This window comes from Erythrolamprus reginae, chromosome 5 (genome assembly GCF_031021105.1).
Source record: "Erythrolamprus reginae isolate rEryReg1 chromosome 5, rEryReg1.hap1, whole genome shotgun sequence".
Taxonomy (NCBI): Eukaryota; Metazoa; Chordata; class Lepidosauria; order Squamata; family Dipsadidae; genus Erythrolamprus; species Erythrolamprus reginae.
Genome location: NC_091954.1, coordinates 15,084,875 through 15,108,158, shown reverse-complemented (window position 1 = coordinate 15,108,158; position 23,284 = coordinate 15,084,875). Strand labels below are relative to the sequence as shown.

The following is a 23,284-nucleotide window of genomic DNA, read 5'->3' as shown; positions in this document are numbered from 1 at the left end:
ATATGTCATCGCCAAACTGTCATCTGCCTTTAATAAATATTTTTTTAAATAAATTTTAATAAATAAACATGGTGAGTAATGATCTAAATGGTTGCTAAGGGAATGAGAAATTGCACTTTAGGGGTTTAAAGTGTTAAGGGAAGGTTTGTGATACTGTTCATAGCCAAAAATAGTGTATTTACTTCCGCATCTCTACTTCGCGGAAATTTGACTTTTGCGGGCGGTCTCGGAACGCATCCCCCACGAAAATCGAGGGAACACTGTAATCACAAATTATTTTTTATCCTTTTTCAGCAAAATATTCTTAAGGGATTTCCATATAAATATAGTTGTTGGTTTTTCTTTAATTTTGCCAAATTTTACTTTCTGAAAATTCCAGCAGAATTGGTGATGAAAAAGGTTAAACTCTTTCCATCCTTCTTCAGTTATTTCCTCTGAGAGGAAAACGGTTACCAGAACCTATAGATATCTGCTAGAGCAGGGGTCTTCAACCTTGGCAACTTTTAAGTTATGGACTTCAACTCCGCTTTGCTGGCTTAAGAACTCTAGGAGTTGAAGGCCACATGTCTTAAAGGTTGCCATGATTGGAGACCCCTATGCTAGAGGGTGACGTTGTTGGATCCATCAGCAGTCGATCTTGTTCAGAAAAGGACCTCATCTTTCACCACCAAATTTAGCCCATGGTGGTAGGTAGGGTGCCTAAAAAATAAGGACCATATGTTGGAAATTCTCTGATACTGTGCATCAATCTGGCCTGGGTTTGATCCCCGTTCTTTCTCTATATATTACAGAATAAAGTTTAAATTCCTTTTTTTAAAGAAATACATCTTTAAAGATAGAAATTCTGATCTCTCGCAATCTGAATTGTGTGCTATTTTTAAAGCTGGTGTCTTTACTATGATGTATTTCCTGTACAGCTTTCATTCAGCCATTATACTGCTAAATAAAATCTATTTATTCTATATTACAAGATGTTTTGTTTGGTTTTGTCAGTTAAATTTTATTACAATTGGTTGACCAAAGAAATATATTTGCTTAATATAAAAATGGAAATAAATTACAGCATATAACAGATTTATGGAAGCATATCTATCTGTAAATTTTGTGCCAGAAGTCCGTCATGGCATCGGACCAGGATATCTGCGAGACCCCCTTTTGCCGCACAAATCCCAGCGACCGGTTAGGTCCCACAGAGTTGGCCTTCTCCGGGTCCCGTCGACTAAACAATGTCGTCTGGCGGGACCCAGGGGAAGAGCCTTCTCTGTGGTGGCTCCGACCCTCTGGAACCAGCTCCCCCCAGAGATCAGGATTGCCCCCATCCTCCTTGTCTTTCGTAAACTTCTTAAAACCCGCCTGTCGTCAGGAATTGAAACATCTCCCCCTTGCCCATGTAGTTTTTGCGTATGATTCAATTGTGTGTTGTTTTTTATATATTGGGATTTCTTTTTTTAGACTTTTCCATCTAAAACTGTAACCTAAATTTTTAAATATTAGATTTGTTACTATGTATTGTTCTTCACCATTGTGAGCCGCACCGAGTCTGCGGAGAGGGGCGGCATATAAATCCAATAAATCTAATCTAATCTATCTATATCTATAATATAAATGTACAGTGATCCCTCGATTAGTGCGGGGGTTACGTTCCAAGACCTCCTGCACTAATCGATTTTCCGCGGTATAGTGGTGCGGAAGTAAAAACACCATCTGCGCATGCGCGCCCTTTTTCCATGACCGCGCATGCGCAGATGGTGGAGCCGGGGAGCAACGAAAGTGCAGAAGCCGACAAAGATTGCTTTGAATGTCGGCTGCCCCCACCCCTCCAACACCTGCCCGCCCGCCGTTCACCCGCCCGCCCGGCCGCTCGCTCGCCCGTTCACCCGCCCGGCCCCTCACTCGCTCGCCGCTCACCCGTTCACCCACCCGGCCGCTCGCTCGCTCGCCGCTCGAGAGCAAGAGGGGGAGAGATAGAGAAAGAGAGAGAAGGAAAGAAAGAGATGAGAGAGGGAGGAAGAGAGCGTGAGAGGAAGAAGCAAGATAGAGAAAGAGAGAGAGAAAGAAAGATGAGAAAGGAAGGAAGAGAGTGAGAGAGGAAGAAAGAGAGAGAGAGGAGTGGAAGGAAGAGAGAGAGAAATGATAGAAAAAAGGGGAGAAAAAAAGAGAAATGAGAAAATGATTGAAGCAGAGAATGACAGAAGAGAAAGAGACAGAGAAGTGACTCTTGGTGATGACGTATGACGTCATCGGGTGGGAAAAACCGTGGTATAGCAAAAAAAACCGTGGAGTATTTTTTAATTAATATTTTTTGAAAAACCGTGGTATATCGTTTCGCACTAATCGAGACCGCACTAATCGAGGGATCACTGTATTATATTTCCTTTTCAATCAACTTACTGAATTTTTCCGAATATAAAATGCTCCTTAGTTTTTGAGGAGGAAAGTAGAAAAAAAAACCCTGCCAACCAGGTAATTCATCTGGCTAGCACCCCCCCCCCCCCAGTCTAGTTCAGCATGCAGGTGCACTTTTTATCCCCTACTTGGGGATAAAAAAACAGCTTCTAAAGCACAGCTGATTGTAGAAGAAACAACGAGAAAAGCAGGCAAAGCGCAGAAGATCACTTCACTCCCAAGCGCCTCATTGGGACTGAAAAAAGCTTTCAAAAAAGCTACACTTGAAGTATAAGAAGCACCCAAATTTTCATCCTCTTTTGATGAGGGGAAGTGTCTTATATTCAGTGAAGGGCTATACCAAAATGTTTACCGCCACACTGTGGGTGTGGCTTATGCAGGACGCACTGCATTTTCTTTCAACATCTTTCAGTGCAAGTTGGGTGCTCTGGGGTGGAGCTCCATTTTCGCTACCCCACTGCGTTCCCCCCACCCAGTCCAGGCAGTAGCCCACCCCTGCTTATACTCCAAAAAATACAGTATACAGTGATACCTCGTCTTACAAATGCCTCATCATACAAACTTTTCGAGATACAAACCCGGGGTTTAAGATTTTTTTTGCCTCTTCTTACAAACTATTTTCGCCTTATAAACCCCGCTGCCGCTGGGATGCTCCGCCTCCGGACTTCCGTTGCCAGCAAAACACCCGTTTTTGCACTGCTGGGATTCCCCTGAGGCTCCCCTGTGTGGGAAACCCCACCTCTGGACTTCCATGTTTTTGTGATGCTGCAGGGGAATCCCAGTAGGGGAGTCCCAGCAGCACAAAAACGGGCGCTTTGCTGGCAACGGAAGTCCAGAGGTGGGGTTTCCCAACGAGTGAAATCGCAGCATTGCAAAAACACAGAGGTCCGGAGGTGGGGTTTCCCATGGAGGGGAGCCTCAGGGAAATCCCAGCAGCGCAAAAACGGGCGCTTCGGTTGGCAAAAGGGGTGAATTTGAGGTTTGCATGCATTAATCGCTTTTCCATTGATTTCTATGGGAAACATGGTTTCGTCTTACAAACTTTTCACCTTAAGAACCTTGTCCCGGAACCAGTTAAGTTTGTAAGACAAGGTATCACTGTATAAACTTTCCAACAATAATTGTTTTTTTTTTTCCTTTTTTGCTCAGGTGCAAAATTTTCATAGCTGTATTCAAGTGACGGAAGACTTTGTATCCCCAGAACATATTAGACAAGCTTTTCATTTAACACAAGAACTTAGGCTCTCAAAGGAAGAAATCAACTATGATGATAAGCTGCAGGTAACCAACGAATTCAGTTTCTGGTGAAATGTTGCCCTTCTCTAATACAGTGGTACCTCGACATACGAGTTTAATTCGTGCCAGAGCCGAGCTTGTATGTCGATCAATTCGCATCTCGAATGAATGCATTTAGATTTGGCGTTTCGCGCCAAGATAACTGGAAACAGCACCACCTAGTGGACGCTTGGCTCGTATCCCGAATTTGAGCTCGGGTGTCGAACAGAAATTTTGCTCGCGTCTTGGCTCGTAACTTGGAATACTCGCATGTGGAGCAGCTCGTATCTAGAGGTACTACTGTACTCCCTTTGAATCTGAGATTACACCAGGCATACCTCTATATTGCTTGTACAGGTAACTCTGACTTAAAATTGGGACCAGAATTTCCATTGCTAAGCAGGACAGTTAACTCAATCATGCTGATATTACAATCTTTTTTATGCCATTGTTGTTTAAGTGAATCACTCGCGTATTAAGCTTTGATTGTCCGAAGCTGTCTAGGAAGGTTGCAAATGACAGGATGCTGTAACTTTGTTAAATACATGTCAGTTTGCCAAGCATCTGAACTATGGTCGTGCGACTACTGCGATGATTGCTAAGTGCGAGAACAGGTCATAAGTCACTTTTTTCCAATGCCATTATAGCAGTGACGGCGAACCTATGGCATGGGTGCCACCAGTGGCACAGCGAGCCATATTTGCTGGCACATGAGCTCAGCTCCAATATGCATGTGTGTGCAAATCAGCTGATTTTCAACTCCCCAGGATGCTCTAGTAGGGCGTTTCTGGCTTCCGGAGAGTCTCCAGGGGGATGGGGGAGGGAAATTTAATTTCATTTATTTATTTATTTATTAGATTTGTATTCCACCCCTCTCCGTAGACTCGGGACGGCTGTTTTTGCCTCTGGAGCCTGGAGAGGGGGGAAATGGGCCTACCAGTTTGGGAAATGGGCTGTTTCAGGCCTTCAGATGGCCTCTGTTGGGGGCAGGGGAAGCCATTTTTCCCATCCCCAGGCACTGAATTGTGGGTGTGGGCACTTGTGCCTGCATGATAGCACACACACACACACACAGGCTTTCGGCACCCGAGGGGAAAAAGGTTCGCCATCATTGCATAACAGACTCAAACTCAGCCTTTATAAGGAGTGGCTGTGGGTTTTGCCTCCCAAGGACAATTCTATCTGTCCGTCCATCACCCTGGGGAGAAGTCATTGCCCCCCTCAGAGAGGGTCCGCAACTTGGGCGTCCTCCTCGATCCACAGCTCACATTAGAGAAATATCTTTTGGCTGTGGCGAGGGGGGCGTTTGCCCAGGTTCGCCTGGTGCACCAGTTGCGACCCTATCTGGACCGGGACTCACTGCTCACAGTCACTCATGGCCTCATCACCTCGAGGCTCGACTACTGTAACGCTCTCTACATGAGGCTACCTTTGAAAAGTGTTCGGAAACTTCAGATCGTGCAGAATGCAGCTGCGAGAGCAATCATGGGCTTCCCCAAATATGCCCATGTTACACCAACACTCCACAGTCTGCATTGGTTGCCGATCAGTTTCCGGTCACAATTCAAAGTGTTGGTTGTGACCTATAAAGCCCTTCATGGCACCGGACCAGATTATCTCAGGGACCACCCTCTGCTGCACGAATCCCAGCGACCAGTTAGGTCCCACAGAGTGGGCCTTCTCCGGGTCCCGTCAACTAAACAATGTCATTTGGCGGGGCCCAGGGGAAGAGCCTTCTCTGTGGCGGCCTCGGCCCTCTGGAACCAACTCCCCCCAGAGATTAGAATTGCCCCCACCCTCCTCGCCTTTCGTAAGCTCCTTAAAACCCACCTCTGCCGTCAGGCATGGGGGAACTGAGATAACTTCCCCAGGCCTATATTGTTTATGTATGGTATGTTGTGTGCATGGACCATTTCTTTCCTGGCCTCTAATAGTCCATACAGAGCGAGAGGAAGTCATGGTTGTACCTAGTGAGAACAGCACAGAAGCAGTTGAGGAATTTATATAAACCAGCCCATCTCTTCCCTTCGCTGTCTTTTTTTTTTTCATTTCTTCCTTGATTTTCTTACAGATAAAAAATATATTATGCCATGCAGTTAAGGAAATGGTAAGAGCTTTGAAAACTCATGAACATGAAGTTGAAGATATTGAAGAAAACTAAAACGTACGGATTCCTTCCTTGAACTCAGAAGAAAACAAATCGTATTTTTCTTTACGATAAAGAGTGTCTTCACTAACATAAGCTGCACAAAATATCAGTGCCAAGAAAATATGTTTCTTATATTTACTTGCTACTGACACGGCAACACAACAGGCTCTTCTTTCAGTGCTTTTGAATTTCATTTGAGCTTTTTTGAAATAGGAAACTCTAAACAGCACTGAGCTGTTATGTATTATAGTGTAAATGCATTTTTCAAACTGTCAAATGTTTAAGATGTATTTATTTTTGGGGGAAAAAACTACAGAATTCTATGCTCTATTGTTGATCAAATGTAAATGTGATTTGTACAGTTTGTTTAAAATAACTTGGATATTTTTCACTGCATTGAGACAGTTAACTGTGAGAGTAGGATACAAACACCAGCTATTGCCTGCAATTGAGATATTGCCGAATCCGCACAGCAGTCATGTCATGATCTGAAAATTACTGCCAAATAACTGTAAACTTTGTATCATAAAAATATATGAAATATATGCTACAGACACTTCAGTATTTTATTGAAGCTACTCAGTGTACAATTAAACATTTTCAAAAATGTGTAATTTATTTAAAATTTTGTCTCATTTTGGTAAAATTTATGTGAACTTTTAAAGCTAAATATAAAGGTTAATAGCTATGTAAATATATACATATATACATTCAATAATGTATTTTTTTAAAACATTGGCTTGCTTTAATTTGTTAAAAGTGCAAGTGTTAAACATGCTTTGTACATCAAAAGTTGAAAGGGGTTTTACATTTTCCATTAAAAGGACTTTATCAAGCCCTGTTGTTATTGTGTGTTTTTCACATTCTATGGCACATTTGTGAAAGAAGTGCGTGCTTGAGCAGTCATTCACAATGGCTGCAAGTGTGTCTTTGTAATGGTGATTGTGTAATGATTTTTCATTTAATGTCAGTCTTTTTTCCCTCTCCAGAGTTCCTGTGAAAGTGTAAAAACACAATTCAAAGAAAGTTTAACTAATGAGGAATAAACATAATTAAATTATTTCTTATTATGTATTATCTTTAACTATAGCTCGACTATAGAAAAAATGCTAGTTTAAAATCAGTTTTAAAAACTGCAATTGGTAGATATCTAAAAAACAAATTCCAAACACTTCGACTAGGAAATAAGATAAATAACATTCTTCGTATGCTTCTATTTTGCTCCCCTTAATATATATCATATTTTAAATACTTAAATAAATTTTATGTTCATACTGTAATTAAGTAATTCTTCCATTCTGTCTGAATAAATATATGTAAATTAGAGCTTGTGTTTGAAATGCATGTAACATTACTGGAATATAAATGTAAACTAGTTGTTGTGGTTCAGTATCTAAACACTTTAACATGTTCTAGCTCTTATTTTCAAATTGAGTTGAGATATTTAAGTCTATGTCATTTTTAAATTATAAAATTAATCATGTTAATAAAAGTGCAAATAGTAATCAATGCTAATAATCTGCAGAGATAGACATCAATCATGGTCAAGAATTGATATGATAGAGCTGACACCAGAATTAAGAGCAAATGTACAAGAGATAGAAATTGAAATAAACATATGGGCAGATCATAATCCAATAAAAATAAAATGGAAAGACCAAAGGGAAAAAAGAGATGGATGTTAAATCAAGCAGTATTAAAAGATAAAGAATTGCTTTTGATTCTTTTAACTTCTTTTAGAAACTTTTGAATTTAAATTCTAATAGTCTCAAAAAATAAAATTTTAGCTTCAAACTTCCAAATGCAAAGAAAATTATATAGTTCTTGGAGTTTAGTTAGTTTTTAAAATCCATTTAATGCTAGTTAAACAGTCCACAGCCCCTTGCACACTTCTGCTTTAGTTCAACTTCCAAAGAAAAATTTATAAATTCTGTATCAAGGTTTCCCTCCACCATAATAGCTCACCCTTTCTTCCAAATTCTTTCTCCTCAACCTCCAGCACAAGAACTTATGTTTCTTCTCCTTCCAGATGACTGCCGATGCTTTTATTTCTCTCTTTCTAGTGTGTAGTCACCGCGACTATGACGACCGAGGTCGTTTCGCTCCACTGGCGGCTGAGGTCAGAAACCAGCCCACCATGAGGTATGCCGACCCTAAAAACAGCGGGTGACCAGGAGCCCTTCTTCACCTTTCCTCCAGGGAGATTCCGGGGCGATCCCAACAGGAATCGGTCCCCCCCCCCAAACAGCGGGGATTCGGCATCCCCCAACCGGAGCACAAGGGATGCCATCTCGACACAGCACTAAGCTCGAATGCTTTTTGTGCACCCAGGAAGACAAAAGTTACCTCCCTTCCTGGATGCGATTCATAATATTCTCATATATCCAAAACAGTTCTTATCAAAAGCTTTTGATAGGGTTAACTGGCAATATTTATTAGGAGTAATTAAAGAACTAAAATTGGGCATCAAATTCAAAACAGTTCTTGTACCCTGTATTATATTTTATCCGTCTCATTGGTAAAAATCCATTTTGGTCCGAATTGATAATTTCAATATTTTAAAAATTCTTTTTGCCATAATTGTCATAATTTTCTTGGCACCTTCTTTCATAATTGTAGTCAAGTATGCTTCGCTCCACATGTCGGGTATTTTGGCTCCAGTAAATACAGTACATCATTGTGCAGTTCCATTAAGATATTTTCAGGTATATATATATATATTTATAATATTCCTCTAGAAATTCGTCTGGACCTGGTGACGTTGCTATTTTGTTTCTTCAAAGCATTTTGAATCTCTTGTAGAGTGATCTCTCTATTTAGCATCTCCTTATCCTGGTCCTCTATTTGTGGTATGTTTATTTTCTTTAGATATTTAGTTGTTTTATCTATTTTGGTTGGTTCTTGTTTATACAATTCTCTGTAATATTCTAAGAGTATTTCTTTTATTCCTTCCTCAGAGTTGTGCCTTTTCTGCTTTATCTAATAGCTGATAGGTTATCCTATTATTTTTTTCCTCTTTAATTTTGTGAGCCAACCATCTGCTGGGTTTATTAGCTGTTTCAAAAATGTTTGTTTGCCTAGTTTAATGTCATTAATGTATTCCTGTTGTTTTATTACATTTATTTCGTGTCTAGTTTCCATTAATAGTTTATATGTTTTATCATGTTTTGGATCTTGTTGTAAGTTGTATTCTAAATGTTTGATGTCTTTTATTCTATTCCTCCCTTTTGCCCTTACTCTTCTTTGCCATATATGCTATCATTATTCCTCTTGTGTATGTTTTTAATGTGCTCCATAGATTTTGTATAGTCCTTGGCTGTTTCTTATCGTTCATAAACCATTTTATTCCCTTAGGGAAGAAAAAGGTGCGTCTTATACTCCAAAAATAAGGACTCTCAGTTCCACTGTAATAAACATTGCCTTTATATTCTTTGCTTCTTGGGGGTCAAAAAGGCAGGTTTCATTCTTAGTCTACTCAAGAATGACAAAAAAACATAGACATGAAATATAGACACACTGAACTTTGTAAGATGCAATTACCCAATTATATTTTTAGCCTAAGGTCTGTATTTTTTCTTGAACTTAACTATGACCCAGGAGAATGTGTGACAGTAGGACTATGTCCACTAGAGCAGTGATTTTCAACCTTTTTTGAGCCGGCGGCACATTTTGTACATTTACGAAACCCTGGGGCACATTGAGCGGGGGGGGGGGGGGGGGCGCTAAAAAAAGTTTGGACAAAAAAATTCTCTCTCTCTTCCTCCCCTTCGCTCTATTTCTTTCTCCCTTGCTCTCTCTCCCATCCTTCCTCTTTCTTCCTCCCTTTCTTTCTCTTCCTTCCTTCCTCTCTTTTTTGCTTTCTCTCTCCTACCCTACCCCACCTCTATGTCTTTCTCTCTCTCTCCTTCCCTCTCTTTCTTTCTCTCTCTTTCTCTTGTTCTCTTTCTCTCTCTCTCTTGCTTTCTTTCTCTCTCGCTCTTTCTCTCTTCCTTTCTCTCTCTCTTGCTTTCTTTCTCTCTGAGCTTCACGGCACACCTGACCATGTCTCGCGGCACACTAGTGTACCGCGGCATACTGGTTGAAAAACACTGCACTAGAGATCCAGTTTGGTGTAGTGACTAAGGCACCACATTAGAAACTGGGAAACAATGAGTTCCAATCCCTCCTTAGGCACAAAGCTGGCTGGGTGACCCTGGGCGAGTCACGCCCTCTCAAGCAGCCCAGGGCAAACCACTTCCAAAATCTCCCAAAGAAAACTGCAGGGACTACTCCAGGAAGTTGCCATTCAATCATGCTCGCTCACACACATACACACACCACTCTTGTTTCAAAAAGATTCTTTATAGTTCAACAGTGACACTCGCTAATTTTCCAAAACATTCTAGATTAAAAAGGCAACATATCTGAAATGTAAAGAAAATAAACATCTACGCCGCATTTCATTTACAGGCAATTTTTATTTCATCTTAAAAAGTCAATTAACTCCACACACACACTCACATACTCACACACACACCCAAATCCATATGCACACTCACACATGATCACCTGTTTGCCAGTAAACATTGGCCAGTGGGATTCTGTAAAGAATTTTTGCCTGGTGAGAGCCTACTTGAAACACATTTTATTTCTGGGCTCCTGCAGGACAGAAACAGCCTTCCTTAAGTGAAAGACTGCAAAAAAGATGGAAAGAAACATTTTGCAGTCCATTCCTGAAGGGGGGATACAGTAGGGGTTGTTTTTTTTGCCTATTGCCCAGTCAAAAGGGACATTAGTACCTTTTGACTGAAAGTAGCAAATTCTAGATTGGAATGCCTGCAAGACAAGACACTCAACGATTTAAAAATAAAAAAATAGAAGCGCCCCACCTATGCTGACCCTAATGAAGCTTACACAGCAGTCTGACACCGTTATTTTCTTTCTTTTATTTTAGATGCAGCTTTTCCACAGTTTTAAATGTTCAGTAACCCTTCCTTCCGGCAGAATACAAGCCTAGATCCCTGAAAGAATGGCCCTAAAGTAAACCTGTACAAGGAATGCTGACAGTGAAGCAAAGTACTTACACAGAAAGATCGGGATTTCTTTGCTCCAGTCTAACAGTATCTGGCCTCCTTGCTCCACTCTGAAAGGAATCAAAGCAGGCCCCTACTGAGAATTTTAATTTTAAAGCAAGGAGGAGCTTGGAAGATTGTCACCTTAGGATGTTTACTTTGGGAGGCTACTCTTTTTGCTTAGGGCCTTCTCTAGAGCAAGCGTAACTTCGGTTGGACATAGCATGATCAGAATCCATCGTTCCTTTAGCCATTTCCTTTTTCTTTAATTTATTTCAGAAATTGTGATGGAGTCAGTAGAGTGCTGGGTAGCCAAAAGAGGTACAGGGGAGGTTGCCTCTATGAGAGCTGGGTTCAGAATGATCGGTAGCGACAAAGGGGGCACTCCCACTTGTAAAGGGGAGGCTAGTGGTTGAAGAATAAGAGGCTGCTGTGCCACTGCTGGAAGAATATCTGTAGCCAGGTTCATCTTCCCAGGGGATCCAAAGTGACTGGAAATGTAGCTATTCTCAGAATCTGCAGGGGGAAAATAACAGACTTTTCATTTTTTTAAAAAATAATTTTTTATTATAATACAAAGATTAAAAAGATGTATCATTCCACAATATATACAGAGCTGCCCCTAATTCCCCCTCCCTCCCCGTTGATCTGTTAGCCACACAGTTCTTATATATATATATATACATATATATATGATGGTCTTGGTATATTTGGGTTTCTTCCCGTGTAGGATTTGGAAATTTCTGGCGACGTTTCGACGAGGTGCCACTCGTCACCTTCAGGCTGGTGTTTCTGTCCTTGTTCTAGGGCGAACACTGCGAGACCTGAGCTACCTTCCTTCTATAAATACTGGTGGCTGGATGTGGTTTGATGGCTCAGCAATTGCCTGCTGTGTAGAAACTTCCTGGTGAGTCAGTGGGGTAACACCTGGGGTCGTTGATGTAGCTGAGGTATGCTGATTAGTTAATGGTTGTAGATTAGGCATGATATCCTGAGTAGTTGGAGCTTGCAGGCTACTTGATTGTTTTGCAATGTGTGTTCTGAGTCTGATTTCAGTTTCTATGGCTGGGATACATTTGAGAGCTGGTTTCCAGATGTCTGGTAGGCGGGAGGTATCATCCCGCTTGTTCATATTTCGGGGATGTTTTTCTATCTCGATGTTACCCCACTGACTCACCAGGAAGTTTCTACACAGCAGGCAATTGCTGAGCCATCAAACCACACCCAGCCACCAGTATTTATAGAAGGAAAGCAGCTCAGGTCTCGCTGTGTTCGCCCTAGAACAAGGACAGAAACACCAGCCTGAAGATGACAAGTGTGAATTTGAAAATTAAGGGAGACTAGGATAGATCTATTTCAGCCTTATTTTGGCCTCATCAGCTAGCCATACCCACTGGGACTTGAACCTGCAACCTTTGCCTTATAAGGCAGAGAATTATCCTCTAGGCTACAGTATCCAATCCTTTCAGCTCTGTACCAGGGAAGGGTTACATTTTGTGTTGAATCACCCTGGTATATTGAAGGAACATTGCAGCTCCTTTTTTGCCTCTCGGCCCAACCCAGAGCCATTTCCAATATCAATACACAGCTTATGGCATCAGCGGTTGTCGAACATTTGTTCTATCATTCAATTAATCTAAAGTCAGATTGATTTGATCTTAATTTTGTGTCTCGGATTGATTTTGGGAACATCTGGTTTATTTATTACCATTTTTTTTCTTGTATCGACCCAGTCATAGAATTTCTTTCAAATTTCATAATATTTTGATTCTTCGTTTTTACATGACATTAGACTCTATCACTTTCCCCAAATTTCACCCAATTTGTTCTGAGAATTTGAGTGTTCATCTCTGCAATGGGGTTTTCTTGTACAATCTCCATGTAAAATTTGTAGATATTATAACAGAGGGGTGGCACTCTACAGTGGCAAAAATCAGAAGTCTGGTGGCTCTTTTTCTCACTAATGTATTTTATTAAGAAGCACAAGCATTTGTGAGCTGCAGCTGATCATCAGAGTGACTGTTTAAAGATGGTCATAAAATTGTTAAATCCTCATGACCGATCTTCACCTGTTGACCTCATCTTCATAACAGCTATCTTCCTTGACTTTGCCATTCTTTCTATTCCATTTAAATTTAAATCCTATCAGTCTAGCCATTCTTTGCATCTGATGGACTTTTTAATTTAGCATAAGCAACTTGTATATGTCACTTTAATTGTATGGTTCTCACTGGCCCAGCAAATAGATTTCAATACTGTATATCCATTCTTATATATTATTCTTATATCTGGGCATAACTTCAAACCCATTTGTGTTCTTTAATAATTTAACTAAACCAGGCAGATGATTCAATTTAAAGGATTTTAAAGGTTTAACTGTTTTTCATGCACTGAATTTTAGCTTTGAATTTTGCTTCTTAAACACCTATTTAAAAACCAAATTAAGAAAAAAAAACCCAGGATAAAAAAATTACTGAGGAATAAAACAAATGATCCCTGCTTGCCTTTGCATATTTCTCTATTATGAGATTATATTATTATGAGCAATTGGAGGCAAATTATTTTTAATTAGTTTTTTCCTTTTTCTATTCTGTTCTTATATTCATAGTTCATCTTGTAGAAAATATAATCTTACCACTGGCTGCTAGATCTGCAGACTTCTCAGATGATGTTGAATGAGTAGGTGGTCTGGAATCCTCTCCAGAGGAATGTGTCTGAGCAGATATTGGTGCTTTTGGTGGATGTACTTCTACTGGTAAGGTAGAAACTGGGTCTAGATCAAAGCAGCGAGGAGCAGTATTATAAACATCCCTCAAATAAAGCTGCACTCAGCTACACCCTTATGTATCTGCACAACAAACCATTAAACAGATGGTCTAATACAGTGATTTTCAACCTTTTTTGAGCTGCGGCACATTTTTTACATGTACAAAATCGTGGGGCACATTGAGCTGGGGGGGGGGGGTTAAAAAAAGTTTGGACAAAAAATTCTCTCTTCCTCCCTTTCGCTCTATTTCTATCCCTCTTTCTCTCTTCCTTCCTTCCTCTTTCTTTCTCTCTCCATCCCTTTCTTTCTCCCTTCCTCTCTTTTGCTCTTTCTATCTCCCTCCTTCCCTCTCTATTTCTTTCTTTCTCCCTTTCTCTCTCTTGCTTTCTTTCTCTCTCGCTTTCTCTCTCTTCCTCTCTCTCTCTCTTGCTTTCTTTTTCTCTCTTTTTGTCTCTTGCTTTCTCTCTCTCTCTCTGTCTCTCTTTCTATCTCTCTTTCTCGTACACCATGCCAGCAACAACGGCATCGGGCAGTAGCTGTGGGGTGGCGGCAGAGTGGTTGACTGCAAGTGGTGGCTGGACATGTTGCTGGACTCCGCACATGCTGGCGCTGCGTTGGGCATGAGCACGGGGCTGGCACCTCCAGCCCTGCAACGCCAGCATGTACGGCGTCCAGCAACACATTAAGCCGCCGCTGTCGGTGCCGCCGCCTTGGAGCTCCCACTCGCAGCCACCACCACCCAGTTACTGCCTGGTGCCGCTGCTGCCGGCGCCCTTCCGCTCCTGCTGCCAGTGCCCTTCCGCCGGGCCCCAAAGGTCAGGGAACCTCCAGCGGGGTGGTGCCGGTGCCTCCACCCTGGAGCCCACTCGCAGCCACTACCCCCCGGCTACTGCCCGGTGCTGCTGCTGCTGCCGGTGCCCTCCCACCAGGCCCCAAAACTCACCTGCTGCGAAGAAGGTGCGAAAAAGAAGGCACAAAGAAGGAAGCCGCATAGAAGGAAGGCGCAAAAAAGAACGCTTGAAGAAGGAAGCTCAGCTTCCGGTCGCGGAAACTGAGCTTCGCGGCACACCTGACCATGTCTTGCGGCACTGGTTGAAAAACACTGGTCTAATACATATACAGTGGTACGTCTACCTACAAGGGCCTCTACTTACGAACTTTTCTAGATAAGAACCGGATGTTCAAGATATTTTTGCCTTTTTTCAAGAACCATTTTCCAATTACAAACCCGAGCCGCCGAAACTGTAACCGGAAAAGGCAGGGAGAAGCCTCCGTGCGATCTCTCTAGGAATCTCCTGGGAGGAAACAGGGCCGGAAAAGCCAGGGAAAAGCCTCTGGGGGGCCTCTCTAGGAATCTCCTGGGAGGAAATAGGGCCTCCACCCTCCCTGTGGTTTCCCCAATCACACGCATTATTTGCTTTTACACTGATTCCTATGGGAAAAATTGCTGCTTCTTACAAACTTTTCTACTTAAGAACCTGGTCATGGAACGAATTAAGCTCGTAAGTAGAGGTACCACTGTACTTTATTAAAACTTGTTTAAAGCTAGAGCTTGGATTTCTATGATCAAGTAAATTTTATATAATTATTAAATTATATTATTAATAACTAAATATAATTATTTAATAAGATAAGCTACTAAACTACAGGTGATCCTCATTTAATGACCAATGCATTCGTGGACCATTCAACCAAAACAAAAATGACCAAAAGTTATACATCAAATAAATTTATAATAAAAATAACCCCTAACTTTTTTAGTGCAAAGATTATAATAGAATCACCAGCGGTGGGCCAGTGCAATTTTGCTGCTCCACCTGTGAAGGCAGCAAAATCGCGCACAGAGCCGCAGATGTGCCCATGTTTAAGCAAGGGTTTTTGCTTCCACGCATGCATGCAGAAACACGGGCATACCTGCGGCTCCCTGCAAGAACTTATGAGCCGCGCCGGTGAGCACAATTTAGCATTCCGTCTCGTAGCCCACCGCTGGTGATTCTATTATAATCTTTGCACTAAAAAAAGTTGGGGGTCATTTTTATTATAAATTTATTTGATATACCAGTAGTACCTCTAGATACGAGTTTAATTCGTTCTAGAACTGAGCTCGTATGTCGATCAACTCGCATCTCGAACGAATGCCTTTAGACTTTGTTTTTCCCCGCCGAGATAACCAGAAGCAAGGATTCTTGCACCACCTAGTGGAAGCTCAGCTCGTATCCCGAATTTGAGCTCGGGTGTCGAACAGAAATTTCGCTCCCGTCGTGGCTCGTAACTTGGAATACTCACATGTGGAGCAGCTCGTATCTAGAGGTACTACTGTATATCTTTTGGTCATTTTTGTTTTGTTATTCCCATTCTCTTTTAGTTTAGTATTTTAATGTTTGATGTTGAAATTTGATAGAGATGAAATATATAAAAACAAATTAAATTTAGGAAGTTGATAAAAAAAAGTTGATAAAAAGGAAATTGTTATTTCCAGCCTTGGATTGTAGCTTTTCAAAACTCAAATAGTTTTGGAAACTCATTCTAATGTCAACTCTTTCTAACGGCTAGAAAGGACCCTATAATTCTGAGGCTCAAGGGCTCTATATGGACTTCTGAATATATACCTTGGATGACTGTCTGTTTGAAGAGCTCATCTCGTAGTTTTGGCAAAAAGCAGTCTATGCGCTCCCAGGTGATTTCCCATAGGTCTGAGTAGCCTGTTCGTGAATCAGCATTATGGAATATCCCAGCTGTGTCCATTACTAGCAGCATATTCTTCAGTGATTCAGGGATAGCCTCTGGCTGGAAGGCAAAACATATTTATCAATGAGTCTGCAGCTTCCTGAAAGCTGAATTATAACTCCTGCAAAATTGCCATTGAATTTTGACGACAAGTGTTCTGCCTGACTAGCTCAGGCAATGCGTAATAGTCCAAGGAAAAGAAATCAAACACACACGTGCTCTGCTAATCAGTAAACGTGTATTAAATAAACAAAAAAAGGTTACTCAAAACAGCTCTTAGTGTCCAAAAACAATGAAAGTGCAAGGCTTACTTCAGCCGCATACAAAAACACAGGAAAAAACAAAGACAACCTGGAATGAGCAAAGACGTTTCAGGAGTCCTTTTGAATCTTTGAAGCAAACAGCAAGTCCCAGAGTTTTCACCTCCCACTTGTCTGAAAAAGCTGGGTTGAAAACTCCAATGGCACGGAACAGAAACTTCAGAGCAGGAACCACAAAATAACACAGATAAACAGCCACAGTTTGCCTTGGGCCGTTGTTCCCTTTTATACCTTTAGCCCTCATTAAGGGAACCACACCCAGCCCTCAGTATAAGAACCACACCCAGCCCAGGTGCTCCTATAATGACTTGTAATACTCATTAAAGCGATCCCTTCTTTGCATAGCTCTTCGGCTACGCAGATCAATATATTGATCTGCAGAAGAACCCAGAGACGAAAGACTTTCTGAGGGACTGTATGTGAAATCCCCTGGGCTGTCTGCTGAATCCTGCGTACCAGTGGCCTCGTCCTCCTGGCTGGCTGCCACATCTTCCTGGCTGGCTGCCACATCTTCCTGGCTGTCAGCCAGGCTTTCGCATGTGCCGCGTCTCTCCCATCTGTGGGAGCAACGGCTGGCCCAGGCCCAAACACAACAAGAAGCAAATGTTACTACTTGGAACTGAATTTTAGAACAAGAGAAAACTTGGCATCTTTCTACGGCTAACCCTACAACGTTGCTTGAGTTGCTAGGAAATGGGAAAGAGCTGCAGCAGTACCTAGTACAATACTAATTGTCTGTTTTTAATGACTCGAGTCTGCGGAGAGGGGCGGCATACAAATCTAATAAATTATTATTATTATTATTATTATTATTATTATTATTATTATTATTATTATTTATTGAATGAATGAATCTGCTTATTGAAGACGTGAGCTTTTTGTTATCTAGCTGAGAATAACAGAAAGTACTGTAATATGTAATTCTGTATGTTTACAGAAGGGGAAAGGAGGGAAGGGACAAAATGAATTAAATAATTTGTTAATTAAAAGTACATTTATTATTGCCGTTAACAATGAATCCATTTTTCCCTCCAGCTCCGTAGTAGACGCCATCTTTTCTTTGTTCTCACTTTTTTCCCCTACTCATGTTTAAAACTGCAGCTTGCTCCTCCTTTTGTCTCTTTTTTGTAAAGTTTTCAAAAGCTCCGTTCAATCCACTTCCTCTCAATCCACTTTCCACCAAGCTAGAGAGGGTTGTCAGGGGTTAACTTTCACTTTTCCTAATTCACATTAGGGAGCTCTCTGTAGATGCGTCTATCTATCTAGTTGACGCATGCGCAAATCCAATATTTTTATGAATGGGTTCCCAGACATAAATGTGGTACTTAGTCTGATTAAGGCTGCATTATCTTGATTATATGTTTCTTCTCCCAACCTTAGTCTTCAAATGCCATTCAGAAATTGGAGAAGTAAAAAATTGAACCTGGCAAAGGCAACGACTAACAATTAAAGATAGCCTTCACTTACTTACCAACAAGTCACTGGAGCCAGCATGCATGTATTTATCCATGAAATCCAATATTGTCAGCCATAAAGCAGCAAATGTTGGGAGAGAGAGGAGTGGGGACAAATGTTGCAAGAAAACCTAAGCAGAAAATACAGTGAGAATTTAGTTTAGGATTCAGCAAGAATGTCTTGTCCATTGTGATGTTAAAAATAGAAACATAGAAGACTGACGGCAGAAAAAGACCTCATGGTCCATCTAGTCTGCCCTTATACTATTTTCTGTATTTTATCTTACAATGGATATATGTTTATCCCAGGCATGTTTAAATTCAGTTACTGTGGATTTACCAACCACGTCTGCTGGAAGTTTGTTCCAAGGATCTACTACTTTTTCAGTAAAATAATATTTTCTCATGTTGCCTTTGATCTTTCCCCCAACTAACTTCAGATTGTGTCCCCTTGTTCTTATGTTCACTTTCCTATTAAAAACAAATGATGAATTTTTTTTCCCAATAGTAGTGGTAAACAAATTGTGCACTGTTTGTTATTCTTACTACAAAATGAAAACAAACTGAGTGTCAATTAATAATGTGGCACAAAATTTTCAGAGTAAATGTATGAGGAATCAAATTAAGACTCCCCCAAATCGGTTTTTCATTTTAAATTCTGGAGTAAAATTTTATTTCTCATAAAACATACTAAGCCTTTTAAAGCTGAAATAGAATAGAATAGGATAGAAATACTTAAATATATATATTTAAATAACAAGTTTGTAGCTGAATACTGAATCCTTATATATACAGTGTTCCCTCGATTTTCACGGGTTCGAATAGCCTATACCAGTGTTTCCCAACCTTTTTTGAGCCGCGGCACATTATTCATATTTTCAAAATCCTGGGGAACACTGAACGAGGGCGAAGGGGGGGCGCGCGGGGGGGGGGGGGCTAAATAAAAGTTTGGACAAAAAAAATATCTTCCTCCATTTCACTCTATTTCTCCCTCCCTCTTTCTCTCTCTTCCTTCCTTTCCTTCTTTCTCTCTCCCTCTTTCTTTCTTTCTTTCTTTCTTCCTCTCTTTTTTGCTCTCTTTCTCTCTCCCTTGCTCTCTCTCTGCCTCTCTTGCTATCTCTCATTCTCTCTCTTTCTCTCTCTTTCTGTCTCTCTTGCTATGTCTTTCTCTCTCTCTCTCTTGCTATCTCTTTCTCTCTCTCTCTCTCTCTTGCTATCTCTTTCTCTCTCTCTCTTGCTATCTCTTTCTTTCTTTTTCTCTCTCTCTCTTGCTATGTCTCTCTTTCTCTCTCACTCTGTCTCCCTCCCTCTTTCCTTTCTATCTCTCCCTCCCTCTTTCCTCCCTCCCTCTTTCCTTTCTATCTCTTTTCTTTCTATCTCTCCCTCCCTCTTTCCTCCCTCCCTCTTTCCTTTCTATTTCTCCCTCCTTCTTTCCTTTCTATCTTTCTCTCCGTCCCTCAGCGGCGGCAAAGAAGAAGGAAGGCAGGCTGCAGAGGGCACCGAGGACAAGAGCGCTCGCTCGCTCCCTCGCCCTCTGACTTCCCTCCCTCGCTGCTGAATGGAGGAGCGCGGGCACTCTGCAAGAAGTTTTTTTTTGCTTTTTTTCCCCTTCCCCCGCCTCATGGGAGAGAGAGAGAGAGAAAGAGCAGCGCCCTGTCGGTTCCGAGCGCAGCCAGGGAAAGCGGCCTCGTCAACCAAAAAAGGGTGGGGGTGGCAAAGGCAAAGCCTGGGAGGTGGGGAAGGGAAGAGCGGGAGATCCCCAGACAGAACGGCTGAGGGGAAGGAAAGACGGAAGGAGGGAGGGATTGAGAAGCGAAGCCAGGGAGGGCTGAGAGAAAAGGGGAGCGGCGAGAGCGAGAGAGGGGCGGAGCGTGCATTCCCGAAACAGATGGAGAAAGCCCTCTCTCGCAGTGAAAGCGCTCCCAGCCAGGGGGCTGCGAGAGAGGGCTGGGAGCGCTTTCATCCCGAGGAGCTGAAGCTGCAGTCGCAGCCGCCGCGAGAGAAGTCGCGCCCCAAGGCAGGGGGCGGCGGCGGAGGAGAGGGGGCAGATCGGGCAGGGAGCTTTGCAGCACACCTGCCTGTGTCTCGCGGCACACTAGTGTGCCGCGGCACACCGGTTGGGAAACGCTGGCCTATACCACGGTTTTTCAAAAAAGATTAATTAAAAAATACTTCACGGGGTTTTTTATACCATGGTTTTTCCCGCCGATGACATCATACATCATCGCCAAACTAATAATTTTTGTAAATAAATAACAAACAAAAAAAAATTGTTAATAATTATGTTTATAAATATCAGGATTACTAAGTGTCTTATTCAATGGTGAATACCAGTAATAATGATGAGTAAATGGTTGTTAAGGGAATGGGAAATAGTAATTTAGGGGTTTAAAGTGTTAAGGGAAGGCTTGTGATACTGTCCATAGCCAAAAATGGTGCATTTACTTCCGCATCTCTACTTCGCGGAAATTCGACTTTCGCGGGCGGTCTCGGAACGCATCCCCCGCGAAAATCGAGGGAACACTGTATATAAAAAACCTTGTATCGCCTCCCGAAGGAAGCTGTGAGGCAGTTTTCTAATCCCATAAGTGCTCTGATAAAAATAAACAAATTTGCTTTTGTAGGAACACCTTGGTGACATAATCTGTTGTCCAGTCTCCATTGGAATGAGGTTAAACTCTAGAAACTGCCTCCAACCTTCATTTTCTTTTCTTTAACAGGACCGATTATGAGAACCATAACAATTCAGTCTGATATCATCTTCTGAAAAGAGGAGAAGCTTATACCTTGGAGAGTAGAGTTGAAGCTCTCATTCTGGTCTCTTCCATCCCTCCAATATCTGCCGGGCTAATATTTTCCAGAAGTTTGGTCAACAAAGGAAATAGAACCTATGGATCCAAGAAATGGAATTTGTTCCGTTAAGAAAAAAAACTCTAATACTGTAGCAATTTGCTGTAAGCAAATCAGGAGTTAAGTACTGGTAGGGGAAACCGGAAACGTCACGGCGAGACAGGCTGGGAAATAGTGAGCTCCGATGAGCTTCATGAAAACCCAGTCTGACAAGCTACTGTCAAGGGATCTTAGGACCGGAGCCGTCCTAAAAGGACAGTGAAGAAGGACAGGTATCTGGCACACCCTAGAGCAGTGATTTTCAACCTTTTTTGAGCTGCGGCACATTTTTTACATATACAAAATCATGGGGCATATTGAGCGGGGAAGGGGGAGTGGGGGGGGGGGGCTAAAAAAGTTTGGACAAAAATTTTTCTCTCTCTTTTCCTCTCTTTCGATCTATTTCTCTCCCTCTTTCTCTTCCTTCCTTTCCCTCTCTCCATCCCTCTTTCTCTCTTCCTTCCTTCCTCTCTTTTTTGCTCTCTTTCTATCTCTCCCTCCTTCCCTGCCTTTCTCCCTCTCTCTCTTGCTTTCTTTCTCTCTCTCTCTTTCTCTCTTGCTTTCTTTCTCTCTCTCTCTCTTGCTGAGCTTCGCAGCATACCTGACCATGTCTCACGGCACACTAGTGTGCCGCGGCACACTGGTTGAAAAACACTGCCCTAGAGGAGCAGGCAAGTTCCTCAATCGGTCAGAGACAGCTCTTCGGACTTGCATAGGTGGACTTTTGGGGGGGGGGTATTTTTCTCCACAAACTCCACCAATACATCAATATACACATTCCTTGAGATAATCAATGATATATATATACATACATTTTAAATCAATCAATCATAAACCAGTATCCTATTTTGCACCAATTGTCCATTCATTTTCTCCAATCTGTCTTTTGCACTTCCGACCTCTACCTATTGTGAGTGGACTACAGCTGGCTCAGCTGGTCACCGGCTTTGAGGAGGATGAGCCGGGTCCGTCCGGGTATCCTAGGCCAGTGTTTTTGCCAGTTGAGTTTGAGAGTGAGAGGGAGTTAGAACCTGGGGGACCACCAGAGACAGTATAGCTCCCAGCAATGGTAATGTCTGGGGGCGATGGGGACATTGAGAACCCAAATTTAGATGCTAGAATTAGAAAAACTAGAGACAAGACACTAATATCTCAATAGACGTAGATTGAGTCAATGAATATCTCTATGTACATCTTGCTGCCCCTGGCAGTATAAAAGACAGGCTCATGGGAAAAGGGGCGTGGAGAATCAATGTTTGTAATGATGGATGTCCCAGATCCGGGGTTCCAGAAATACACTGCTCAAAAAAATAAAGGGAACACTTAAAAAATAGAATATAACTTCAAACCTGTGAAATCAAACCGTCCACTTAGGAAGCAACACTGGATAACAGTCAATTTCACATGCTGTTGTGCAAATGGAATAGTTGTGCAAATGAAATATTCAATGAGAATATTTCATTCATTCAGATCTAGGATGTGTTATTTGAGTGTTCCCTTTATTTTTTTGAGCAGTATACTTTACTGGCAAACTGCTCTTACTCATGTAAGTTCATCGTCCAGTGATGCATTCGTCTGCAGAAACCATGAAGTCTTGTAAGTCTGTGTTTGAATGATACGGGGGGAAAAACATTAAATGCCTTAATTGGATTTGGCTTCTGGACTGGAGTTTTTGTCTCCTTATCTCATCAGCAATTTGACCGGGAATGCCAGCAGCACGGATGAAAAGCCTTAATCTGTCTTGTCCTGCTCGTGTGCTTCTTTGTTCTGATCCGACCCGGTCCAGGCAGAACACTACCTTTCTCTCCTCTTCCTACTTTGTTGCTCCTTCTCTCCTCCCTTTCCATCCATCCATCCATCTTCTCTTTCTCTTTCCTTTCTTCTACTCTCACTTCACTTCCTACTTTCTCTTCCTCCTCTGGGGTTTTAATTTGGGTTTTTTTTTAAACTTAATTGTTGTCTTTCACCTAAATTTCTGAGACCATGTGATAAGAGTGAATCAAATCCTTATTATCTTTGAAAAGCTGTCATACAATACCTTATTGAAACAGGATTCCCACTCCAAAGCATCGAGAGCTTGTAAATCATGCACAAGAAGAGCCCGCTGCAGATAGGTCAGTGCCTGCATCCGTACTTGTCGTCTTGCATCACAACACAAACAAGCAATGCCTGAACAGAACACAAAATGATGTGAAAAGAACTATTTATTTACTCTTATTTAGTAACATTATATCCAACAAGGAGTT

At 41.8% G+C, this 23,284-nt stretch overlaps 2 protein-coding genes across 4 annotated transcripts in view; one reads left to right on the top strand and one right to left on the bottom strand.

Moving 5' to 3' along the window:
• JMJD1C (jumonji domain containing 1C) overlaps positions 1-6,665 on the top strand; it is a 213,147-nt gene extending 206,482 nt beyond the window's left edge. For both annotated transcript variants that reach the window (XM_070752116.1, XM_070752115.1), the window contains 2 exons: positions 3,556-3,687; positions 5,753-6,665. In XM_070752116.1, coding sequence (XP_070608217.1) covers positions 3,556-3,687; positions 5,753-5,842 — 222 coding nt within the window. In that variant the 3' untranslated portion in view covers positions 5,843-6,665. The remainder of the gene's footprint in view (positions 1-3,555; positions 3,688-5,752) is intronic.
• A 3,602-nt stretch (positions 6,666-10,267) lies between these two features.
• Positions 10,268-23,284, bottom strand: part of GBF1 (golgi brefeldin A resistant guanine nucleotide exchange factor 1) — a 154,114-nt gene continuing 141,097 nt past the window's right edge. For both annotated transcript variants that reach the window (XM_070752118.1, XM_070752119.1), the window contains exons 35-40: positions 23,077-23,207; positions 20,936-21,037; positions 18,167-18,280; positions 16,258-16,435; positions 13,517-13,654; positions 10,268-11,397 (exon numbers count right to left, since the gene is read on the bottom strand). In XM_070752118.1, coding sequence (XP_070608219.1) covers positions 11,147-11,397; positions 13,517-13,654; positions 16,258-16,435; positions 18,167-18,280; positions 20,936-21,037; positions 23,077-23,207 — 914 coding nt within the window. In that variant the 3' untranslated portion in view covers positions 10,268-11,146. The remainder of the gene's footprint in view (positions 11,398-13,516; positions 13,655-16,257; positions 16,436-18,166; positions 18,281-20,935; positions 21,038-23,076; positions 23,208-23,284) is intronic.